We start from the raw sequence: 17,287 nt of genomic DNA on the forward strand, positions 1-17,287 counted from the left end.
GGGCCAAAGCGATTCCCCGAGTCCGGTGCGGCAGTCCAGCCCGGCAGTCCGGCCCGGCAGTCCGGCCAGGACTCCTCTGGCAAGGCAAGCCGGCCCTTTCAGTAAACAAGGGATCGGGAAAGGTGCGGGCCGGGCTGTGCTACACTGTCAGAAGGCGAGGCGGCCCGCCCGGCAAGGGCATCCGCCGCTATTTGGAGAGCGGGACGGAAGTTTGGCCGTAAGGCTGACGGGGCAATAATGAGCCTTTCGCTTATTCGCAGTCCACACTGTCTGCGGGACTGTCGGCCGGACTTTGGCCATTTGCCCCGCCAGTTCGCTAAGTCGTCCCATCCCTAGCCACAGGTTCCTTTTTCCCCCTTTTCGACCTTTTTCCCTTCTACCCTAGCGCACACGGCACCGTAAGTACGCGGCCCGGCCCCCGAGTTGCGCGGCTGTGCCGGCCGAAGCCGAAATCGCCCCCGGAGCTTACAACTTGGAGGCCAAGTCTGTGGCGTTATTTCTGTCATTGCCAAGGGGACCGCAGGCGGCAGGCAGAAGGCCTTCTCCGGGTCGCTGCGCAAACCCGGTGGCAAACCCGGCGGAAAACCCGGTAGCAAATCCGGGGCCAGCCGGAGCGATCCGAGGGTGGAGATGGGTGTCCGACTACTGTAAACCCCGCTCATCTAACCTCGTTAAAGAAGGGACCTTTGAAATACTGCAGGAAAACAATTGCGGCTTTGCTCAAAGTAAAAATCCTTCTTAGCATACCAGTGTCCATCGGATGGAGAACAAAATCGTTTGCTACTACAAACGATTTTATTCAGACGCTATGAAGCTGCACGACAAAAAAAAATGTTACTGCTTTTCTTTTTAAAGGAAATTGACAATGTCCAACTTAACCACAGGCTGCCCGGATAACCAAGAACCATTATTGACGTGAGCTGCTTTCTTCGTAGTAGCTGGAAAGAACGTCGTCCTAGGCAGGACGTTAACAGAGCACAGGGTTCTCCGACTTCGCATATCACAGGCAATACTGTGCCGCATGGGCCTCCCTTTTTTCCCCCAACACGCAATAGCAATTAAGCGAATGCCGTGCTAATGCAGACCGGGCGCGTATTTCGATACCCAGGCCGATTGGGCACGCCGCGTGCACCAGTAGCAATACACGCTGCTGTAGCCAGATTGCGGCGAGCGAGGGGAAAGAAGACCCTGTCCCCCTCCTCCTGCAGGTACGAGGGGAGTAGCCGCCTGCACGCCACAGCCTCATTTGCTGCCTGACAGGGGCGGGACGGGGGGCAGGGAAACGGGGGGACGGGGACTCGCCGCGCGGGCCAGGTGTTTTAATTGCCACTCTTGTTTGCAGTAACTGTTGCTGCGACGACCACCGCGCAGTGCCGCGCAACGTGACGCGACTGTTTATGGCCCTGCCAGGAACCCTTGCGGCCCCAACGCGCCGTCACGAGGTCTCCGCGTTGGTCGCATGGTTATAAGCGTCGCTGGCCAACTGTAAGGTTGACGGTTCGGGTCTCAAGAACAAGAAATTTAAGTCTCATTTAATGTTTTTGTTTTCGTGAGCACACTGAACGTTAGTTATTAACCAATGCTGTTTTTGTGCACGTGTAAGGTATGCACAAATGATTAACTTACAAAGAAGCAAGGAAAGAAAATAGTGTCCCTATTTTTATGCATAAAATTGTAAATATCCTACAACTGAACGAATGCAACAATGTGGACAGTGAAAGAACACTAACAGGGTGGTCAATTTTAAAGAAGTTAGTTTGCGGACTTGTCATTGCATACGTCGACCACTGCCAGAAAAGACTTAACAAAAATACAACAAATCTTGGCAATTTATCAGAGTTTAAAAGAACTTTCAAAGTTTAGCAATTATAGTAGAAAGAACAATGAGACCGACATTACGAGTCAAGTCCAGCCCAGGCCGCGTTGTACTCTTCACAATTCTATTTTTGTACTTTTTACAATCCCCTCTGTACTTATTTCTACAGTTTTCGTCGCACAATTCACGCTTCAACTTCCAGAGCACGCAGCCTCCATCCACTTCAATCAACTGAACACACCCCGTGCACACGGATGCCTACGGGCTCCAAGAACAATACACGTTTTCCGCGCGGCAAACAGGCCCCCGCGACTTCCTTATTGTCATACAGGGCCTGATGCGCGACGCACCGCGGTCGCCGGGACTTGGCGGCACAGCGAGTACGCTATTTGCCGTGGAAAAATAGAGAGGTGCTTTGCGGGACGCGCGCTCGCCCGTCATAATTCTGTGTACACCGCTAGCGCCTTCTCTTTTAATGATGTGTAGCTAACCTAATTGTGCCGGCCCGGCTCGGCCTCACATGAGCGCGAGACCTTTGCGCTCTAATGAATAATGACGCAAACTGCCAAACGATGAGAGCGTCACGGGCATACGCCGCCAGCGTCGTCAGCCACGCCAAGAATGCCGAGGGGAATTCACGGTGTCGCCTGCGAACACTCTCGCTGGAGAACACTGGGCGTCTCACTCGAGCAGGGTCTTCTTGTTTCGCGGAAATTCCCACGATGCACCGGTTTCGAAAGGATTGCCAATGTCTTCCTGTGTACGAGGCGGTATCGATGCTGTTTGGTCCGGGTGACCCACAGTAAAATTGTGTGGAAGAACGATTGTGGGAACGTGCTACAATTGTGACGTATTTGCCACATGTTGCCTAATCACAGGTGGTTCTTTTTCACCTGAATGATGAATGACGTGTTCAAATTTTGTGCAATGAATGTGGGAAGTTATTCCCTTCTCGGTTTGGTCTCTAGAAATTGTATGAGGTTGCCTTTACTGGTGCATCGTCAAATTTATTGCCTACTTATATGGCGACACCGCGCTCTGGAGAACGTTCCACGACTCAATGAAAAAGATTCGGCTCAAATTGCTGTCTCTTCGAGATTAACTTATGGGACAGCCACTTTAATGTTGTGATTTGGCGGCTCAGTGGGTTAAAATCTCCATTACCAAATGGATTCTGAATCCGCAGATTAAGATTCGTCTCCCGCCAGGGGAAATCTCATACATTAGTGAGATGGAGCCAGCACTGTTTAGCGGGTGCCTCCAGCCAGCGGCGGTAAACCGGTCGCACGATTTAAAAAAATACATTGCACCATATGCTTTGAAGAAGCAATGACTTCTGTTTCTCTCCAGTGTCACGCCTTTGCTGCACTGAACCGCAATTTTTTGGTTCGCTGATAAAATATTGTTGCACGTTACACTCGATTTTGCTTCTGTTTTCTTCAGTGACGAGCCATGGACGCGTCGCCACCTGCACTGGCCCACCGACGCGGCTTTTTGCCGGTTGTTGTCGATGCCGTCTAGCCTAGCCGGCGCTCTCAGTGTATTGGCAGGCACGTCCCCTGCACACATGCACGTCACTGTTTAACCTGGCGGCGCGCCGTAGCGGTCGTGCGTCGGACGTGTGCATGACTATGCGAGAGGAGCTCACCGGCTTATGCGGGCAGCCTCAAAAAGGCGGCGGGGAGGCGGGGGAAGGAGCAGCGCACACACCACCGGCGCCGACGTATTTTTGCTTGCTTGCAGACTTGCCTCGTCCCCACAGGTGTCAGCACTGAAAGCCGAAGGGACGTTTGCCCGACACTGTGGTTCCATGAATATGACGTCATATTCTTTACAATGTAAATTTTGTCACACACTTAAGGGGGCTCATACATGTTAAAAGCACTTTGTAAAAAATTTTTTTTGATGTTGACGGATTATGATTTTACAATTTCTGTGTTAAAACCCTTTTAGATAATATAATTATTGGCAGGGCCATAAATATAAATTATAAATTTTATAATATTTAGATAATTTATATAACTGTGGCTGGCTGAGATAGGTGCAACGGCCGCCTCCTCGGAACGTGCCTCCGCATACATCATTTTGAATTGCCCGCCATTTCTAATCACGGCCATTAAAAACAAGACGCGTTTTAATTGGCGCACGCGTTCATGTTGTTGTTGCTTCCTCGGTGCGACAGGCGTCTCCCTCTAATGAGAAGCAGCGCGCACTCTGCAGACTGATTTCGAGTTTCGTCGCTGTCTCTCTCGCACTCATGGGGCGTCCCGTAGAGGTGCGAGAGAGACAGAGCGACGAAAACGACCCTCGGAATCAGTCTGGAGGGTGTATCCAATAACGCGCCGCCCTCCGTGCAGCCGGCCGTGCAGCCTCCAGGACCCGCGCCGCTTAAGCTCAACAATAATGGAGTCGAAATAAGAATGGCAAACAGGACCCCTGCGGCGCCACACGGCCGGTGCGGCTGGTCAGGACGCGCTATGGTAGCGGTCATCTCTGGTTTTGTAGTCACCGATAGACAAACCCTTTCGGACACTGTTATTTTAAACTTTTAGCAAATGGCACATATACTTTCGTTTGGATTTCCGCCTTTTTGGACGCTACCGCGCTTCTGTGCACTTTCCAGTAGGTGAAATTCACCATCTAAGAAAGGGTGAATCGAATCTTTCTAAGGATGAGGGAGGGGTGGATGGATAGGGAGAGTAAATGAGACTAAATGAGAGGGAATTTTACCACCCTATGGCTGTCGAAATTACCTCCAATTATAAATACTGTCTGCACCTTAATCAAGTAATGAGTTGAAAATCTGGCCGAGGTCCGTTATAGAGGCACGCCCCCTCGAGATCCAAGCGCACACACCCCAAAATCCTTACCCCAACACATTGCAGCCCCCTGGTGCTGCCATTAGCCACCATAACACCCCCACTGCGAGGCCCGGCGAGTCCTGGCGATGCCTGGGGCACCGAAATCTCCGTTTAATTCGAACAGCCCTTCGGACAAGGCGGCGCGTTGTGAAGCGATTCCTGTGCCCTGCAGACTGTTTCCGAGAGTCGTTTCCGTCGCTCTGTCTCTCTCGCGGGTACAGAGGACGCCCCACGCTCCATGAGTGCGAGTGCAGAGACAGCGACGGAGACAACTCTTTCTCAGACTCAGTCCCCTGCCAACCCTTTGCCCTTGGCTCCCATGTACAGACAGCAGTGCCACCACCAGCGACAAAGCAAATCTCCAACGACTAGGGAAGTGAAAAAATAATTATAAACATGTTTGCTTCCCAACGGGTCCAATCTGGACCCGCACCGCCGACAAGCGCGAGTGACAACCGTAAAGACGCGTCGACAGCCGGACAACCCGTCGGATTAATTAGGGAACATGATGAATTGGCAGCGGGCGTCTTCGGATCCGAACTGAACACCGTCCCCGGACTCGGCTACGGCTGATCCGGGTTGTCACCCGGACTCCCCGCACGCTAACCTCTCCAGACAGTACTGCATATCGTCTGCCGAGAACGCGCTGACGCAGAGCGAGCTAGCACTGGGTGGGCCAGGCCGGGGCAGGCCCACTGGGCCTCTTGACTGACATTTTCCATCATTGACCGTGTTCACGGTCGTCGGCTTCCATCCGTCACTCACCACTTGGCGAGGGTCCGCGAGGGGCGGGGCGGGGTGGGGCGGGGTGGGGCGGGGCGCGCCCATACGCTGCGGGTAGGGTGGCCTGCCTGGTCGGCTGGATAGAGAATCGTTTAATCTGGGACTGGGAGGGTGGCTGGAAGGGTTGGCACGCCCGAAGGCCCGAGGGCCCGAAGGGGCAGCGTGTTTATGTTGCCGCCACTGCGGCCCGCAGTCAACACGACGACAAGAGCGTCGCGCCGCTCGGTTGGCGGCCCCGGTCGGTCATCGCCGCTCCAAATGACCGCCAAATTTCATTTGCCGTTCGCGCCGCGCAGCGAGGGCAGCCGGGGCGGCCAGAGCAGCCAGAGCGCAGGGCTGAAAAGCCAAACATGACTCGCGTTTGCGACACGCGGGACTTGTTGACCGCGTTATTGACCCTCCAGAACGTTATTGACAGACCGTCCAGTTATTCCGCCGACGCCCTTCACGCCGGACTCATACTTATCGACTGCAAATAGGCCCTGTGTGTGTGTGTGTGTGTGTGTGTGTGTGTGCGCGTGCGCGCGCGCGTGTCTGCGCGAGGGTGCATGTGTTTCCAGTGAGACCGGGTGGGTGTGGGTGTGCGCGCGCAAGTGTGTGCATGTGTTTGTGTGCATGTGTGTGTGTGTGTGTGATGGAGAGAGAGAGAGAGAGAGAGAGAGAGAGAGGGGGGGGGGACCATGTGTTTCAGTACCTCCCTAGTGCGTGCGTGGACCAGTGCGTGCCCAGCCTACTGATGCTTCTTCAACCCCATTGATGAACCATCATCAACCACCACGCCAATTTAGGCACCGCAAAAAAAAGTTGCAACTAATAAAGATTCCAAATTGGTTCAAATTGCTTCGCACAAAGGGCAAGCTCCCTTTCAACAAGTCTCTCCATTTCACTTTTTTTTTTTTTTTGAAAAAAAAAGAGAAAATGTTAAACGAAGAGGGCAGTGTCCGCGGAGTACTGAACTGAGTGATTATTTGGCCCCTCTGCCCCTAATGGGGCAATTACTATTAACTCGCCTCATTCGGCCGAACCGCGGCTCCATTGAGCGGCTTTCCGGCCCGGCAAGAACACGATAGTTACACCTTAATCGAAAGATTATTCCAGTGGAGGGGACGGGCTACGCGGCCCCACCCGGCCCCGCCCGAGGAGCAGCAAGAGATATCGCTTCATTTCCCGGCGTGAGCTAGCTCTGGACACGGCCATGCAGCCGCGCGAGTCGAGCGATCCCACAGCCCGGCGGTGACGTCACGCTGTCTCCCTCGCACTCGTGGGGCGTCCCGTAAGGGTGCGAGGGAGACAGACCGAACGGTGGGGCGCCGTTTTCGGAGCCAGTCCGCCGGACCCACGTCGCAGTGCTGCCAATATTGACACGGACATATTCGGAATGTGGTGATGGATCGGTGGGCCCAGCGAGGGGGAGGGGGTGGAGGCGCCGCGCCTCTGATATCCGGCGGGATGTATCCCTGCCTTGGCGGTGCCTTCGGAGCCTTGGCGCTGCCTTGGCAGTGCCGCCAACCCAAGCCCCAAACAAATCCCGCCAAACTCGCCGCCCCGCACAAGCGCGTTTCTCTGTACCGGAAAAATAAACATTGGCGCGCGCGGATGACACGGAGAGAGACGGAACGGATCCGCGCAGCGCGCAAATGCGGCGGGGGCTCGGGGCGTCGACCCCCCCCCCCCCCCCAGCGCGGCCATGGCGGTGTGCACTGGGAATTAAATAAGCAGAGACGAGGAGGGAAGCGCGCGAAGGCGGGGGGAGCTTTTTGGCAGCACGTTCTATGGCGCCAAGGTATGAAAGTGTGTGTGTGTGTGTGTGTGTGTGGTATGGATCGAGACGAGGCGGTTTGTCTGTAGCAATAAAACGATTCTCGCGCGACGCGTTGCTCAACTTTTGTTCCGGCCTGTCCGTGGCGCGGCCGAAGGCACGGCCGTGCGCGACACGGCAGCCACGGGCCTATAAATCTAGCGCGCTCAGCGGCCAGCAGCGCCGCGCCTCCCGATGGCGACAAAAAAAGAAGCACGTCGTAATATATGAAGAACCATTCCTCGTGCGAAAATAAAGCGACTCACACACACACACACATACAGCTGTAGCAATTCGCCTGAAAAAAGAAAGAAACAGCATTATCTGCCGATGCTGGAATTTGCCTGGACGTTGGCGTGACTGCGACGTGTCACTCTGCCGGACACGTGACCAACGTGACGTGCAAAGGTCCGGCAGACACACAATGGTCACGAGATTAAAGAGTAAGGGAGGCTGGCCGGGCCCTTTAAGGCCGGTCCGAAGGGCCGGAGGGCCCTTGCACGCCCTGCACCGACCCACGCGACCCCTCGGGCGAAAAGCCGGGCTTATCCTTGTAAGGCGACGCGGGGCTGAGACAAAAAGGGCGACCTGCGCGCGCTGGGCCCCGGCGCCCCTAGCTAGCCCTACCGTGGGCCCTGTGAGGGAAGAACTGGCCACCAAGAAGGGCCGAGCCAGGAGGAGGATGTAGAGGAGGAGGAGGAACATGGATAGGAGGAGGAGGACGTAGAGGAAGAGGGTAAGAAGGAGGAGGATTTAGAGGAGGAGTTGGAAGTAAAGAAGGAGGAGGATATAGAGGAGGGGAATGTAAAGGATGTAGAGGAGTGTGTAGAGGAGGAGGATGTAAAGGATGTAGAGGAGCATGTAGATGTAGAGTAGGAAGAGTAGCAAAAGAAGGTGGAGGCGGGGGAGGGGAGCTGGAGGAAGAGGAAGAAGAGAAGGAGGAGGCAGAACAGGAACAGGGCTGGAGAAGGAAGAGGAGGTGGATGACCAGGTGGAGAAACTGTGCAAATCGCTGCACCGGATGCAGGGGAACGAGAGTCCGTCAAATCGGCGCGTGGTCTGCCCGAGCTGTCCAGTCACAAGTCAGCTGTGCCAGCGATTTGCGTGCACGTTTGTGTGTGTGTGTGTGTGTGTGTGCCGACGACAGAGCCATAACGGACGGGGCCGGCGGAGTGAAAGATTGACAGTAACGTCATAAAATGACGACTTGATTCCTTCCCCCGATTGCCCAGCATCCCATTCCGGCCCCACTCGTAGTATGCAATAGCCGTGGCGCCACACCATGAAGAAGAAGAAGAAGAAGAAGAAGAAGAAGAAGAAGAAGAAGAAGAAGAAGAAGAAGAAGAAGAAGAAAGTGCATAATAAAACGCGAGGATGATAACAGGGTGGAAGGAAGGACGTTTATCACCGCTCGGCTTACCCTGGTTATGCAGACACTGCCTTGACAAGTGACTAAAACCTCGGTACTCACCCTTGGCCACCTTGTTGGCGCGCAGCACGCTGAGCTGCTCGCCGTTCTCGCGCCGCCAGGTGATCCTGGGCTCCGGGTGGCCGGTGGCGCGGCACGTGAGCGTCGCGTTCTCGCCCTCCGTGGCCGTCACGTCGGAGCTGGTGCCGCCGTCCGAGATGTCCGGGGGCACTGCAAGCAGAGCAAGGCATCATTCGTGAGGCCGCCGGCCGTTACACTGTCCAATCAGCGGCACGCCGATCCATCCACGGCTTGTCCACGAACTACGTAACACTCCATCTCTCTCAGTGGCCGGAGCCCTAGAGAGAGCGACGATGACAAAGTGTTACGTGGTTTTTGCACAGCACCCCAGCCAGGCGCCGCCAGGTAATCAGGCATCGTTCTAATCACTACGCCGCAGCCCGCGATGTTAACCAGCAGACACGAGGCTTCTCAATATCCTGTCAGTGCTGAGGTTACGCGAGGTCGGAATATCTAGCTGACTCGAACCACTGAAGGTCTACATAGGCCTAGCAGCGTTGATGATGATGATGATGCTGGACCATACCGCCCTTTGGTGGACTTTTTAGCAGATGATACGTTTTACTTCTCCAAAATGTACACTGAAAAGTCAGCTGGCTCTTGAGCCTAGAAACCAGACACGTATCTTATTGTGTAATATTGTGTAAAGCGCCATGGTGAATCATTTTCCAAGTACAGAAATGAGAGAAATTAGACAGATTTTTCATTGCTTCCAAAAAACGCCCCCTCTAGCAGCCGCCTCATCGGCTGACGCCACGTTACGGCCTTAACGGTCTAATTACTTGCGAAAGTTTGCTGCCTCGGGGCAGGCGGGGCTGGCGGGCCTGGGGTCCACGACGGCGTCGGCCTGAGGCACCTGCGAGATTGACGGGCACCTCGTGCTCGCGGCGGAGCGGCGGACAGAACTTGCAAGTTGGCCGGCTGGCCGAGGACGGGCGCCTCCAAGGGCCGGGACAGCCCAGAGGTGCAGCGAGCTAACGGGCCAATGGGCGTTCAGACGGCCTGCATGGCATCCAAGGCAGCACCTGGCGCCTACGATAAAGGCCCCTCCCTGGGCCCGGGCGCGTAACACCGTGATTTCCTGCGAAACCTAACCGCTCGTATATTATTCACCTGTCCGGACTGGGCTGGCTGGCTGGCTTCGCACCGCTTGTTGCGGATAAGAAGGCCGCGCCGCACTGCGGTGCCGCGCTGCCGCACCCCGGTGTCGGCCTCGGCGATTACTACACTGCAGCACCATCGACGATGATGGTAATTTCCTGTGGACCGAGCCTCCGGAGAAGGGTGGGCGCTGGCAGTACCAATCTTACAAGCAATCCGTCTCGAGTGTGCCTCTTGCAAACGACGGCAGCAACAAGCAATCCACACAAAAGGTTAAAGAACTTTTGGGACACAGGGATTGACGTATGTGTGCGGGCAAGCTACATACAAATTGATACATAAATTAAGCAGTTTCGTCCATGAGCAACATAAAGAAATTTAGGGATTAAATCGAACAAACTTACATTTGCACAGAAATAGAAATGGACAACAAAGGAACAAAAACATTCAGTGTGTATATAACGGATAAGAAAATGAAGAAATTTTGAGCTTCTTCGACGTCAAAGGCATTTGCCTGGGACAGCAGGTTCAAGGCCTGCCAAGTCGTGGAGACCGCCATTACCCGAACCTGTAGCGTGGGCTGCTCAAAAGGGGCACCCCAACAACTATTCAAGAGCCCCCTCCTTTCCCAAACGACCCGGTCCTTCCGAAAATAATGAGCGATCATCCCCCGCCCCTCTCTGCACACACTTGCGAGCTTCCCTTACGTAGCTCCGCTACGCCGGGCCTATCCGATACAGATCGCCCGGACCGTCCTGGCAGTTGGCCTCCCCAAGAACAAGCAAGCGCCAAACTACCCGTTTAAAAATGATCTTGCCCGAAATCGTGCCGGATGACGGCAGGATTTCGGGCATGCCCGGCCGGCACGCCCGAAATCCGCCCCGAACCAGGAGTCCGGGCTTGCCGAAAAACGATCATTTTGTTGGAAAATAAACCGATTTTCGGCAATGCCGGACGCTTGCCGGGCATGCCGAAATCGTGCCGAACCGTCCCTCCCATTAAGGCGCCGGGGAGGGGGAGGTACCTGGATGGCGGATCCTATTCAGTCTCGCACACACGCACACTCGTACACACACAGACGCACATACACACTCACATACACACACACGTACACAGAACGCTGAAGGAGAAACACTGGTTAGTATTGGAACCCAGGACGACCGTCTTTGTGGACCGAGACGCTGCCAACTGCACCACGGAGGAGACCTGGGGAGGAGGCCTCAGGCTCCCGATGCCTTCCAGCGAGCTCGCTCGACCCCGAGCGGCACTGGAGGGGGCGGGGGAGACACGCTGCTGGGGGAGGAGCACGCGGCGAGCCCTGTGTCTTGACGAATAAGTAACCTCCGCGAGACTCTTGGGTTACTCGCGGAGAGCCCCTCGACTTTTGGACAAGGTGCGCGGGTTCAGCTGGGCACTTGGATCTAACAGCTGACTCGGTGAACTTGAGCGGAGGTACTAGAGCACTGCGTGTGGACTAGTCAACACGCGGATCCAGGCCCACTGGAAACCCAGGTCTCAGGCTCCCAAACCCAGTTATTGGGGTGTTGGCTCTTACACGCAAACCAGGTTCTTCGCTTCCTTATAATCCACGTACTCGAAGTACCCTTTTCCCGCGGCTCATGTTATTGAGAGCCAGACCTTTTCTATAGGATGGCAAGCTAAAGTTACTATTTAGGTATGCTAAGGCTGTTAAGCATCAGTAGCTCAACGGATTCAACTGCATTCATTCAAGTACCCGTATCAAAGTGTTTAATTTGATTGGAGATTTGTTCAGTCAAAGAATTCAAAATTGTCCTACAAACATCTCGTTTGCACGGAATTTTCTAATTTTTCACGCCGGTTTTGATAGACTTGGAACTTAAGAAAGAATTTCACTATTTTAACTTTTCAATTTTGTACGCAGGTCAAAGACATTAACTTGACACTTCTTTGATTAGGGTCTCGATGCGCCCCGTCACTCGGGCATGCCCGGAATCATGCCGAAAGGCACGGGCACGCCCGAAATCCACCCGGCCGGGCAGCGGCCGGGGTCGCGGTACGATTCCGGGCCGCCCGCGACAGCGGGGCTCATTTCGGGCTTGCCGCGTGCCGGCGGCGTGTGGATTTCGGGCTTGCCGAGCGCATTTCGGCATCATTCAGGGCATGCCGGACACTTCGGCATCATTTCGACATCATTTCGACACATTCTCGGCACGATCTTTTTTAAACGGGTACTAGGAAGGGGGCGGGCCGGGGGCGTCGTATATCCCGACTAAAGCTGATACCGCCCAGGATGTTTGGCTAATCAGCAGGGGACATAATGTCTCGGCGTTTGCAGGCGACGCACGCGCGTGAGGCGCGGCGTGGCTCGACAACTAATAAAAGTAACGGGGTAAACTTTTCCGGGCGTCGGTGGTGGCGGCTGCTGCGACGGAGGCTGGCTTAGCATCACGATGCCAACTATTTCGGTTTTTAAAGAGGACCTGGCGGCGTTGTTGGCCGACCTGCATTGGTCGAAATTAAAGCGCGGAGCTCGGAAACTGGAGAAGGCGGGTGGCGGGGAGCGAGGCGGGGAGCGGGCCCGCTGTGCGCCACTGCAAAGCAAACCGAACGCGCGACCCGACCCGACCACTCCTTGCCCCAGTCCTATTAAGGGTGTCGTTCTCTCACAATAACACGATCCCGGGCGCGCCGCCCCACCCTCACGCCCCTGCTTCATTTCCATGTTAAATCAGCGTATCTGTGTCGCGCGTTAAATCAATGTCGACGGGGGCGGCGCGTAAACGAATTGATTGCGGTGCGACCCTACCTAACCCGCCCCAGCCCGCAGTTCGCACGGCCCTGGACCGCATTAATAAACCGTCCCCGGGGCAAAAAAACGTCCCGGAGCGGGTAGTTTACGGGCCGGCCCCAAACCGCGCACCCGTCGGTGAAGACCCCGCCCAAGAAAACACCGATGGAGCACTTTAATGCATCCCATCGTGACGACAAAAAATATCCCTTTTCGAAAGTCTTTTGGCGATGTCTCGGTGCTGTCTGGTCCCGACAGCCGCGACGGCACATTGGACTGCGCCTTGGGGGCTGCCCCGGGCGAGGCTGCTGCATCGCATTGCTGCCAGAGTGCAGACGGTGGCGACATTATTTTAAAAAGGGAGGCCTTGAGCCGGACCAGCTGGCGCGGCACTCTGTCTAACGACCAACGCGTCAGGAACTAATCAGACCAAATTCAACGACTGCGCTAACAGAGTGACTTACCCGCCATCTGGTGACGTCACGGCCTTGGTGGAAAGCGGCGCTCGGGGACAAAGGGGAAACGAGTTTGCCTTTCCTCGCGGGGCCTCGGTCTTGCGCGACCCATTCAGAACCGTGATCAGGACCGCTGCAATATTGAGCCTGTTTGCGCGCGCAACGAGTACCCGGCATCATTCAAATAACTTGCCCGCATTTTTGCGCCAACAAGGGCGAGTCGAGCCAAAGCGCGCCGAGCCGCGCCACCCGCGTTGGCCCGTTGGCAAACGCAGCCGATTGGCTAACATATCACGTCCGCGGGACAATCAGGTTCGCGTGGCAAAGAGCGGGAAACATATCAATCACCGGACGGGAGCGCGAGAGCCAGACATGTGCACACAGGGAATGCACCCAGGGGCCGCGGTGGCTAGCATCACGGTACGTGGATTAATTTTCCCCGGGTCGATTCCAACCAGGTCTAAACTGTTTCGTTCCTTTTTTGTGCATTTTTGAAAATCTGAACCGTATCGTAACATGTTAAAGGACTGGATCTACAACTCATCCATTGCTCAACTGGGTTTAAGGCGTCTTCAACGCTCTTGCAAGCGCTTGCAAGACGGTCCTGCATGCTCACAAGAAGCCCCCGTCTAGACAGAACGAAAGGACGCCACCGATTGAAAAGACTCCCTGTGCTACTGCAAAACGTGCTTTGCAGTGCGAATCGTCGAAAAAAAAACGGACAGAAAAAAGATGGCGTGCACGGGGCTGGCTGGTCCGCGGGTTCATTCACTTGGGGTGGCCAGGCATTGGGCCCGCTAGCCTTCGGCCAGGCGGCAGCGTGCGGTAATCCCCGACGTGGCTCAAAGGCGGCACGGCCGGCACGGTCGGCACGGGGCAGTGCGATAAAGTTTGGGGGTGAGGAGGATTGATGTTGACCGAGGCAAGTCCCTCTAAGTCCCTGCTGACGACGCGAACACCAATTACAAACATCTGGCGCGGGGCTGCCGCGCGTTCCTGCGCACGCCCCAACGGCGGTTTGGTCCGAAAACAATTACGCATGTCGCCAGCCAGGTGACATCAAAGGGGCAAAAAGCAGAGTTACGTGATAGGTGCACGCGTCTCTACTTGCACACTGCGAGGCAGTGCCAGGCGGAAAAAAAAGCAAGCAGCAGCACGCGCGTGCTTGGCACTGCTAACACATCGCTGCGATTGAGCTCTCTCTGTCCGGCCTGGGCGGGGCGTGCCGTGCGCCTCCCCTGCGCCGCGCCGGCCGGGGCCTACTTAGGACGGACATTACCTTTCAGGACACGATCGCAGGTAATACAATTACGGCGATAAGAAGAAAACACGCCGGCGGCAAGGCGCGAGGCTGAGCAGGCGCAACCAAGCAGGCTGAGCCGGCACGGGACCAATCAATTCCCATTTTCTGTCCCTTTTGTGAATTTCGAGAACGGCGTATCCGTTCCATAAAAATCGTAACTGCGTAATATGTATTTTGATGGACGGTTCATATTTAAGAAGGGAGAATATGTAAATCTTGCAAGGCTTATAACAATACAAAAATAAATGTCTGATAAATTTTGCCTTTCTTTTGGTGTTGCCTTAAGCCTTCAGCTGTCAAATTTGGTCATCCCCACCTAAGCAAAGTTCATTTAGTTTCATTGCCCTACTTTGGTTTTCGGTTAATCCGCAGCGGCTTTCCACCATCTTGCCGCTAAAAGAGGGCAGGTGCCGCTGTTCCAATGCCGAGGCTGTCGCGAAGAAAGGAAAGGAGAACTTTTTCCTTTCCCCTTCGGAAGTAGGGCAGTGTTTGCTTCGTAATATACACACATGGCGCACACGCGGCGGTGTTGCGCGAGTTTACCCAGCCAAACTGAATCCCAAAGTTTCGATGAAAACGGCCAGGGGAACACCACAAGCCAGTCAAGCAGCCCTGATTACTTTTTGCTCCAGCGTACGTTGGGTGCAGTCACTTTGGGCGCCCCGGGGGCTAACACGAAACCCTTCGAAATTGCGCACGTTCAAGATTCTGACAACATTCATCTCGATACGCAACTCATAAAGCTGCGCTCCACGCAGGTCCTCATTTGATGAGTGTATAGCCTTTTATCGTGAATCTGACTCCGACATACGATTGTATGGTTGTGTTGGATGTATATCTTTAAACTAATTCCGAATAGCATATTTGTGGCAGAAATGTTCTGGGTTCGCCGAAAAGGGGTAATTAGAGCCTCCGTCGAAATGTGTCGTTACGTTTCACTTTTGCGGGAGCGCTTCGGCAAATCCTGCTATGAGAAGTGGCTCAATTTTCGACAAAAAAACAACTGTAATGACCAATATCACAGTGCGCAGCCAACGGAAGTACCGGCATCGTTCCAACTTTTATTGAGAGGAGACAATATTCTTTTTGGTATGACGTCACCAGGTCAGCGCGAGACTTTTTCAGCGTTTTGCAGCGGAACCTTACTAATCGAATGGCAGAGAACAGCGTGCGTGGTCCAGGCCGGGTGCGAGTGGACATGCCCACACGCCGAAGCGAAAAAGCCTAACACACCCACACACACACGCAAGGACAATAAAGGGTGCAGCTGCTGCTGATTGGAACGATTCGACTGCGACATCCCAAAGAAAAACAAGAGCTTCTCTCCGATGACGCCTTTGATCCTGATTTGTGGACGGGCCCCAGGTGTAAGCGGGGACTGCCAAATCCGCCGCAGAAAAGTTTGACGCGGCGCCTTGCTGCAGCGGCACGGCGTGCACGATGTGCCGGAGGAACGACAGGAACACGTGCCGACACGTGCCGACCACCGGCAGACAACTTGGAAACGTTTCCGTGTGTATCAAAATAAACTTGGAGAGCAGCGAAAAATCCTGGATAGAGCAATAAAATGGACTGGCGTTTAAAGAGCAGCTGACCAGTGTATGACATAAAACGTGAGCAGAGCGGGTGACAAAGTAAGACAGTTGTCGGCGTCAGCGTTCGCTTTTGGACACCCGTTACCCGCAGGCGAGCCGAAGCGCGCGAGTCATCGACAGCCTCTTGTCCCGAACACGGCCCTTTGATTGCGCGACATCCAATGTCCCGGCGGCCCCGGGGGGCTGGCTGCCACCGTCATTGCGCACGCCCCAAGGCCGAAGCCGAAACAGTGAGACCTGCAGTGGCGGCGCGCGGCGGTCCCCGGCCGACCTTCGACCCTGGCTCCGGCCTCGCTCCCGCAGCCCAGCCCTTTTCTCCCGCTCTGATCGAGTTGCCCTATTCCCTACGGAAAGTAGCGACTCCTGATGTGATTGCTCTCAGGGCTGGTCCGGGCCGGCCACCGAGGACGGAGGGGCGCGGTGGAACACAAGGCGGGTCTCCAGCCGGGCGCGGACCTGTGTTTGGCGTCAGCCCTATCACGGTTTGCCTCGTAGCGCAGCGGGCAGAGCGTCGGCTTTCCACGTCAACCACCTCTGGTTCGAGAGCTCTGGTTCCACTTGCACCATGAGTCAGTCTCATATCCGGTACCAATCAATGCAAGAGGAGACGTAAAACGTCCAAGAGGCCGTTCAAAGATTATTACCATTAGCACACTACAAACCTGTCTACTAAGAACACACTAACAAACGCATGCTTGGCCAAGTACACTCTTATAAACGCTTGCTTGGCCAAGGATACACTTTCAAATGCATGCTTGGCCAAGTACGCACTTAAGTGTCCATGCTTAGGATGGAACTATACGACGTCAAGCATGCGTTTGTAAGTGTGTACTTGCCAAGCATGCATTTGTGTGTACTTATTAGACAGTTAGGTTTGTAGTATAGCGTTTGCCCTTTGAACACAGGTGCTTTTCTCGATTTATCATTCTCGAATCTGTTCTGCTCATTCAGGAAGACGAACCGAAAAATAATCAGCTGCTGACACTGCAAGGATTTGCTGAAGAGCAGCCCGCTCCCTCCACGCTCAAGGCGCTCATGTGCTGTTGCTCGGCCGCTTCCCAGCCGCTCATCGCCGTGAGGCATGGCCTTTCCGTACCGCAGGTGGCACCCAAATTTACGGGCTGTCGTTGCCGGTACGGGCAGCTGGGGGGCTGAAGGGGGCACGGGCACGGCCGCCTCCCCGCCTCCGCCAATGCCAATATTAAGTCTCTCTCCGCAGCCTTGCAGCGCAGACGCAGGCTCGTCAATAACGTGACGTGCAACAAGTTTGCAGCACTACTTGAGCGCGTCAACATTTTTGTTTTCTTGAGTCCTTT

The 17,287-nt window shown here is 54.9% G+C and overlaps 1 protein-coding gene across 3 annotated transcripts in view; it reads right to left on the reverse strand.

Annotated features, from left to right (window-relative positions):
* Window positions 1–17,287, reverse strand: part of LOC117645033 (lachesin-like) — an 88,576-nt gene that overhangs the window by 24,365 nt on the left and 46,924 nt on the right. For 2 of the 3 annotated variants that reach the window (XM_034384917.1, XM_034384915.1), the window contains exon 3: window positions 8,730–8,897. The exons of the other annotated variant lie outside the window; for it this stretch is intronic. In XM_034384917.1, the coding sequence (XP_034240808.1) occupies window positions 8,730–8,897 (168 nt within the window). The remainder of the gene's footprint in view (window positions 1–8,729; window positions 8,898–17,287) is intronic. 3 annotated transcript variants of the gene reach the window in all.

Source organism: Thrips palmi, unplaced genomic scaffold, assembly GCF_012932325.1.
Source record: "Thrips palmi isolate BJ-2018 unplaced genomic scaffold, TpBJ-2018v1 HiC_scaffold_18, whole genome shotgun sequence".
NCBI lineage: Eukaryota > Metazoa > Arthropoda > Insecta > Thysanoptera > Thripidae > Thrips > Thrips palmi.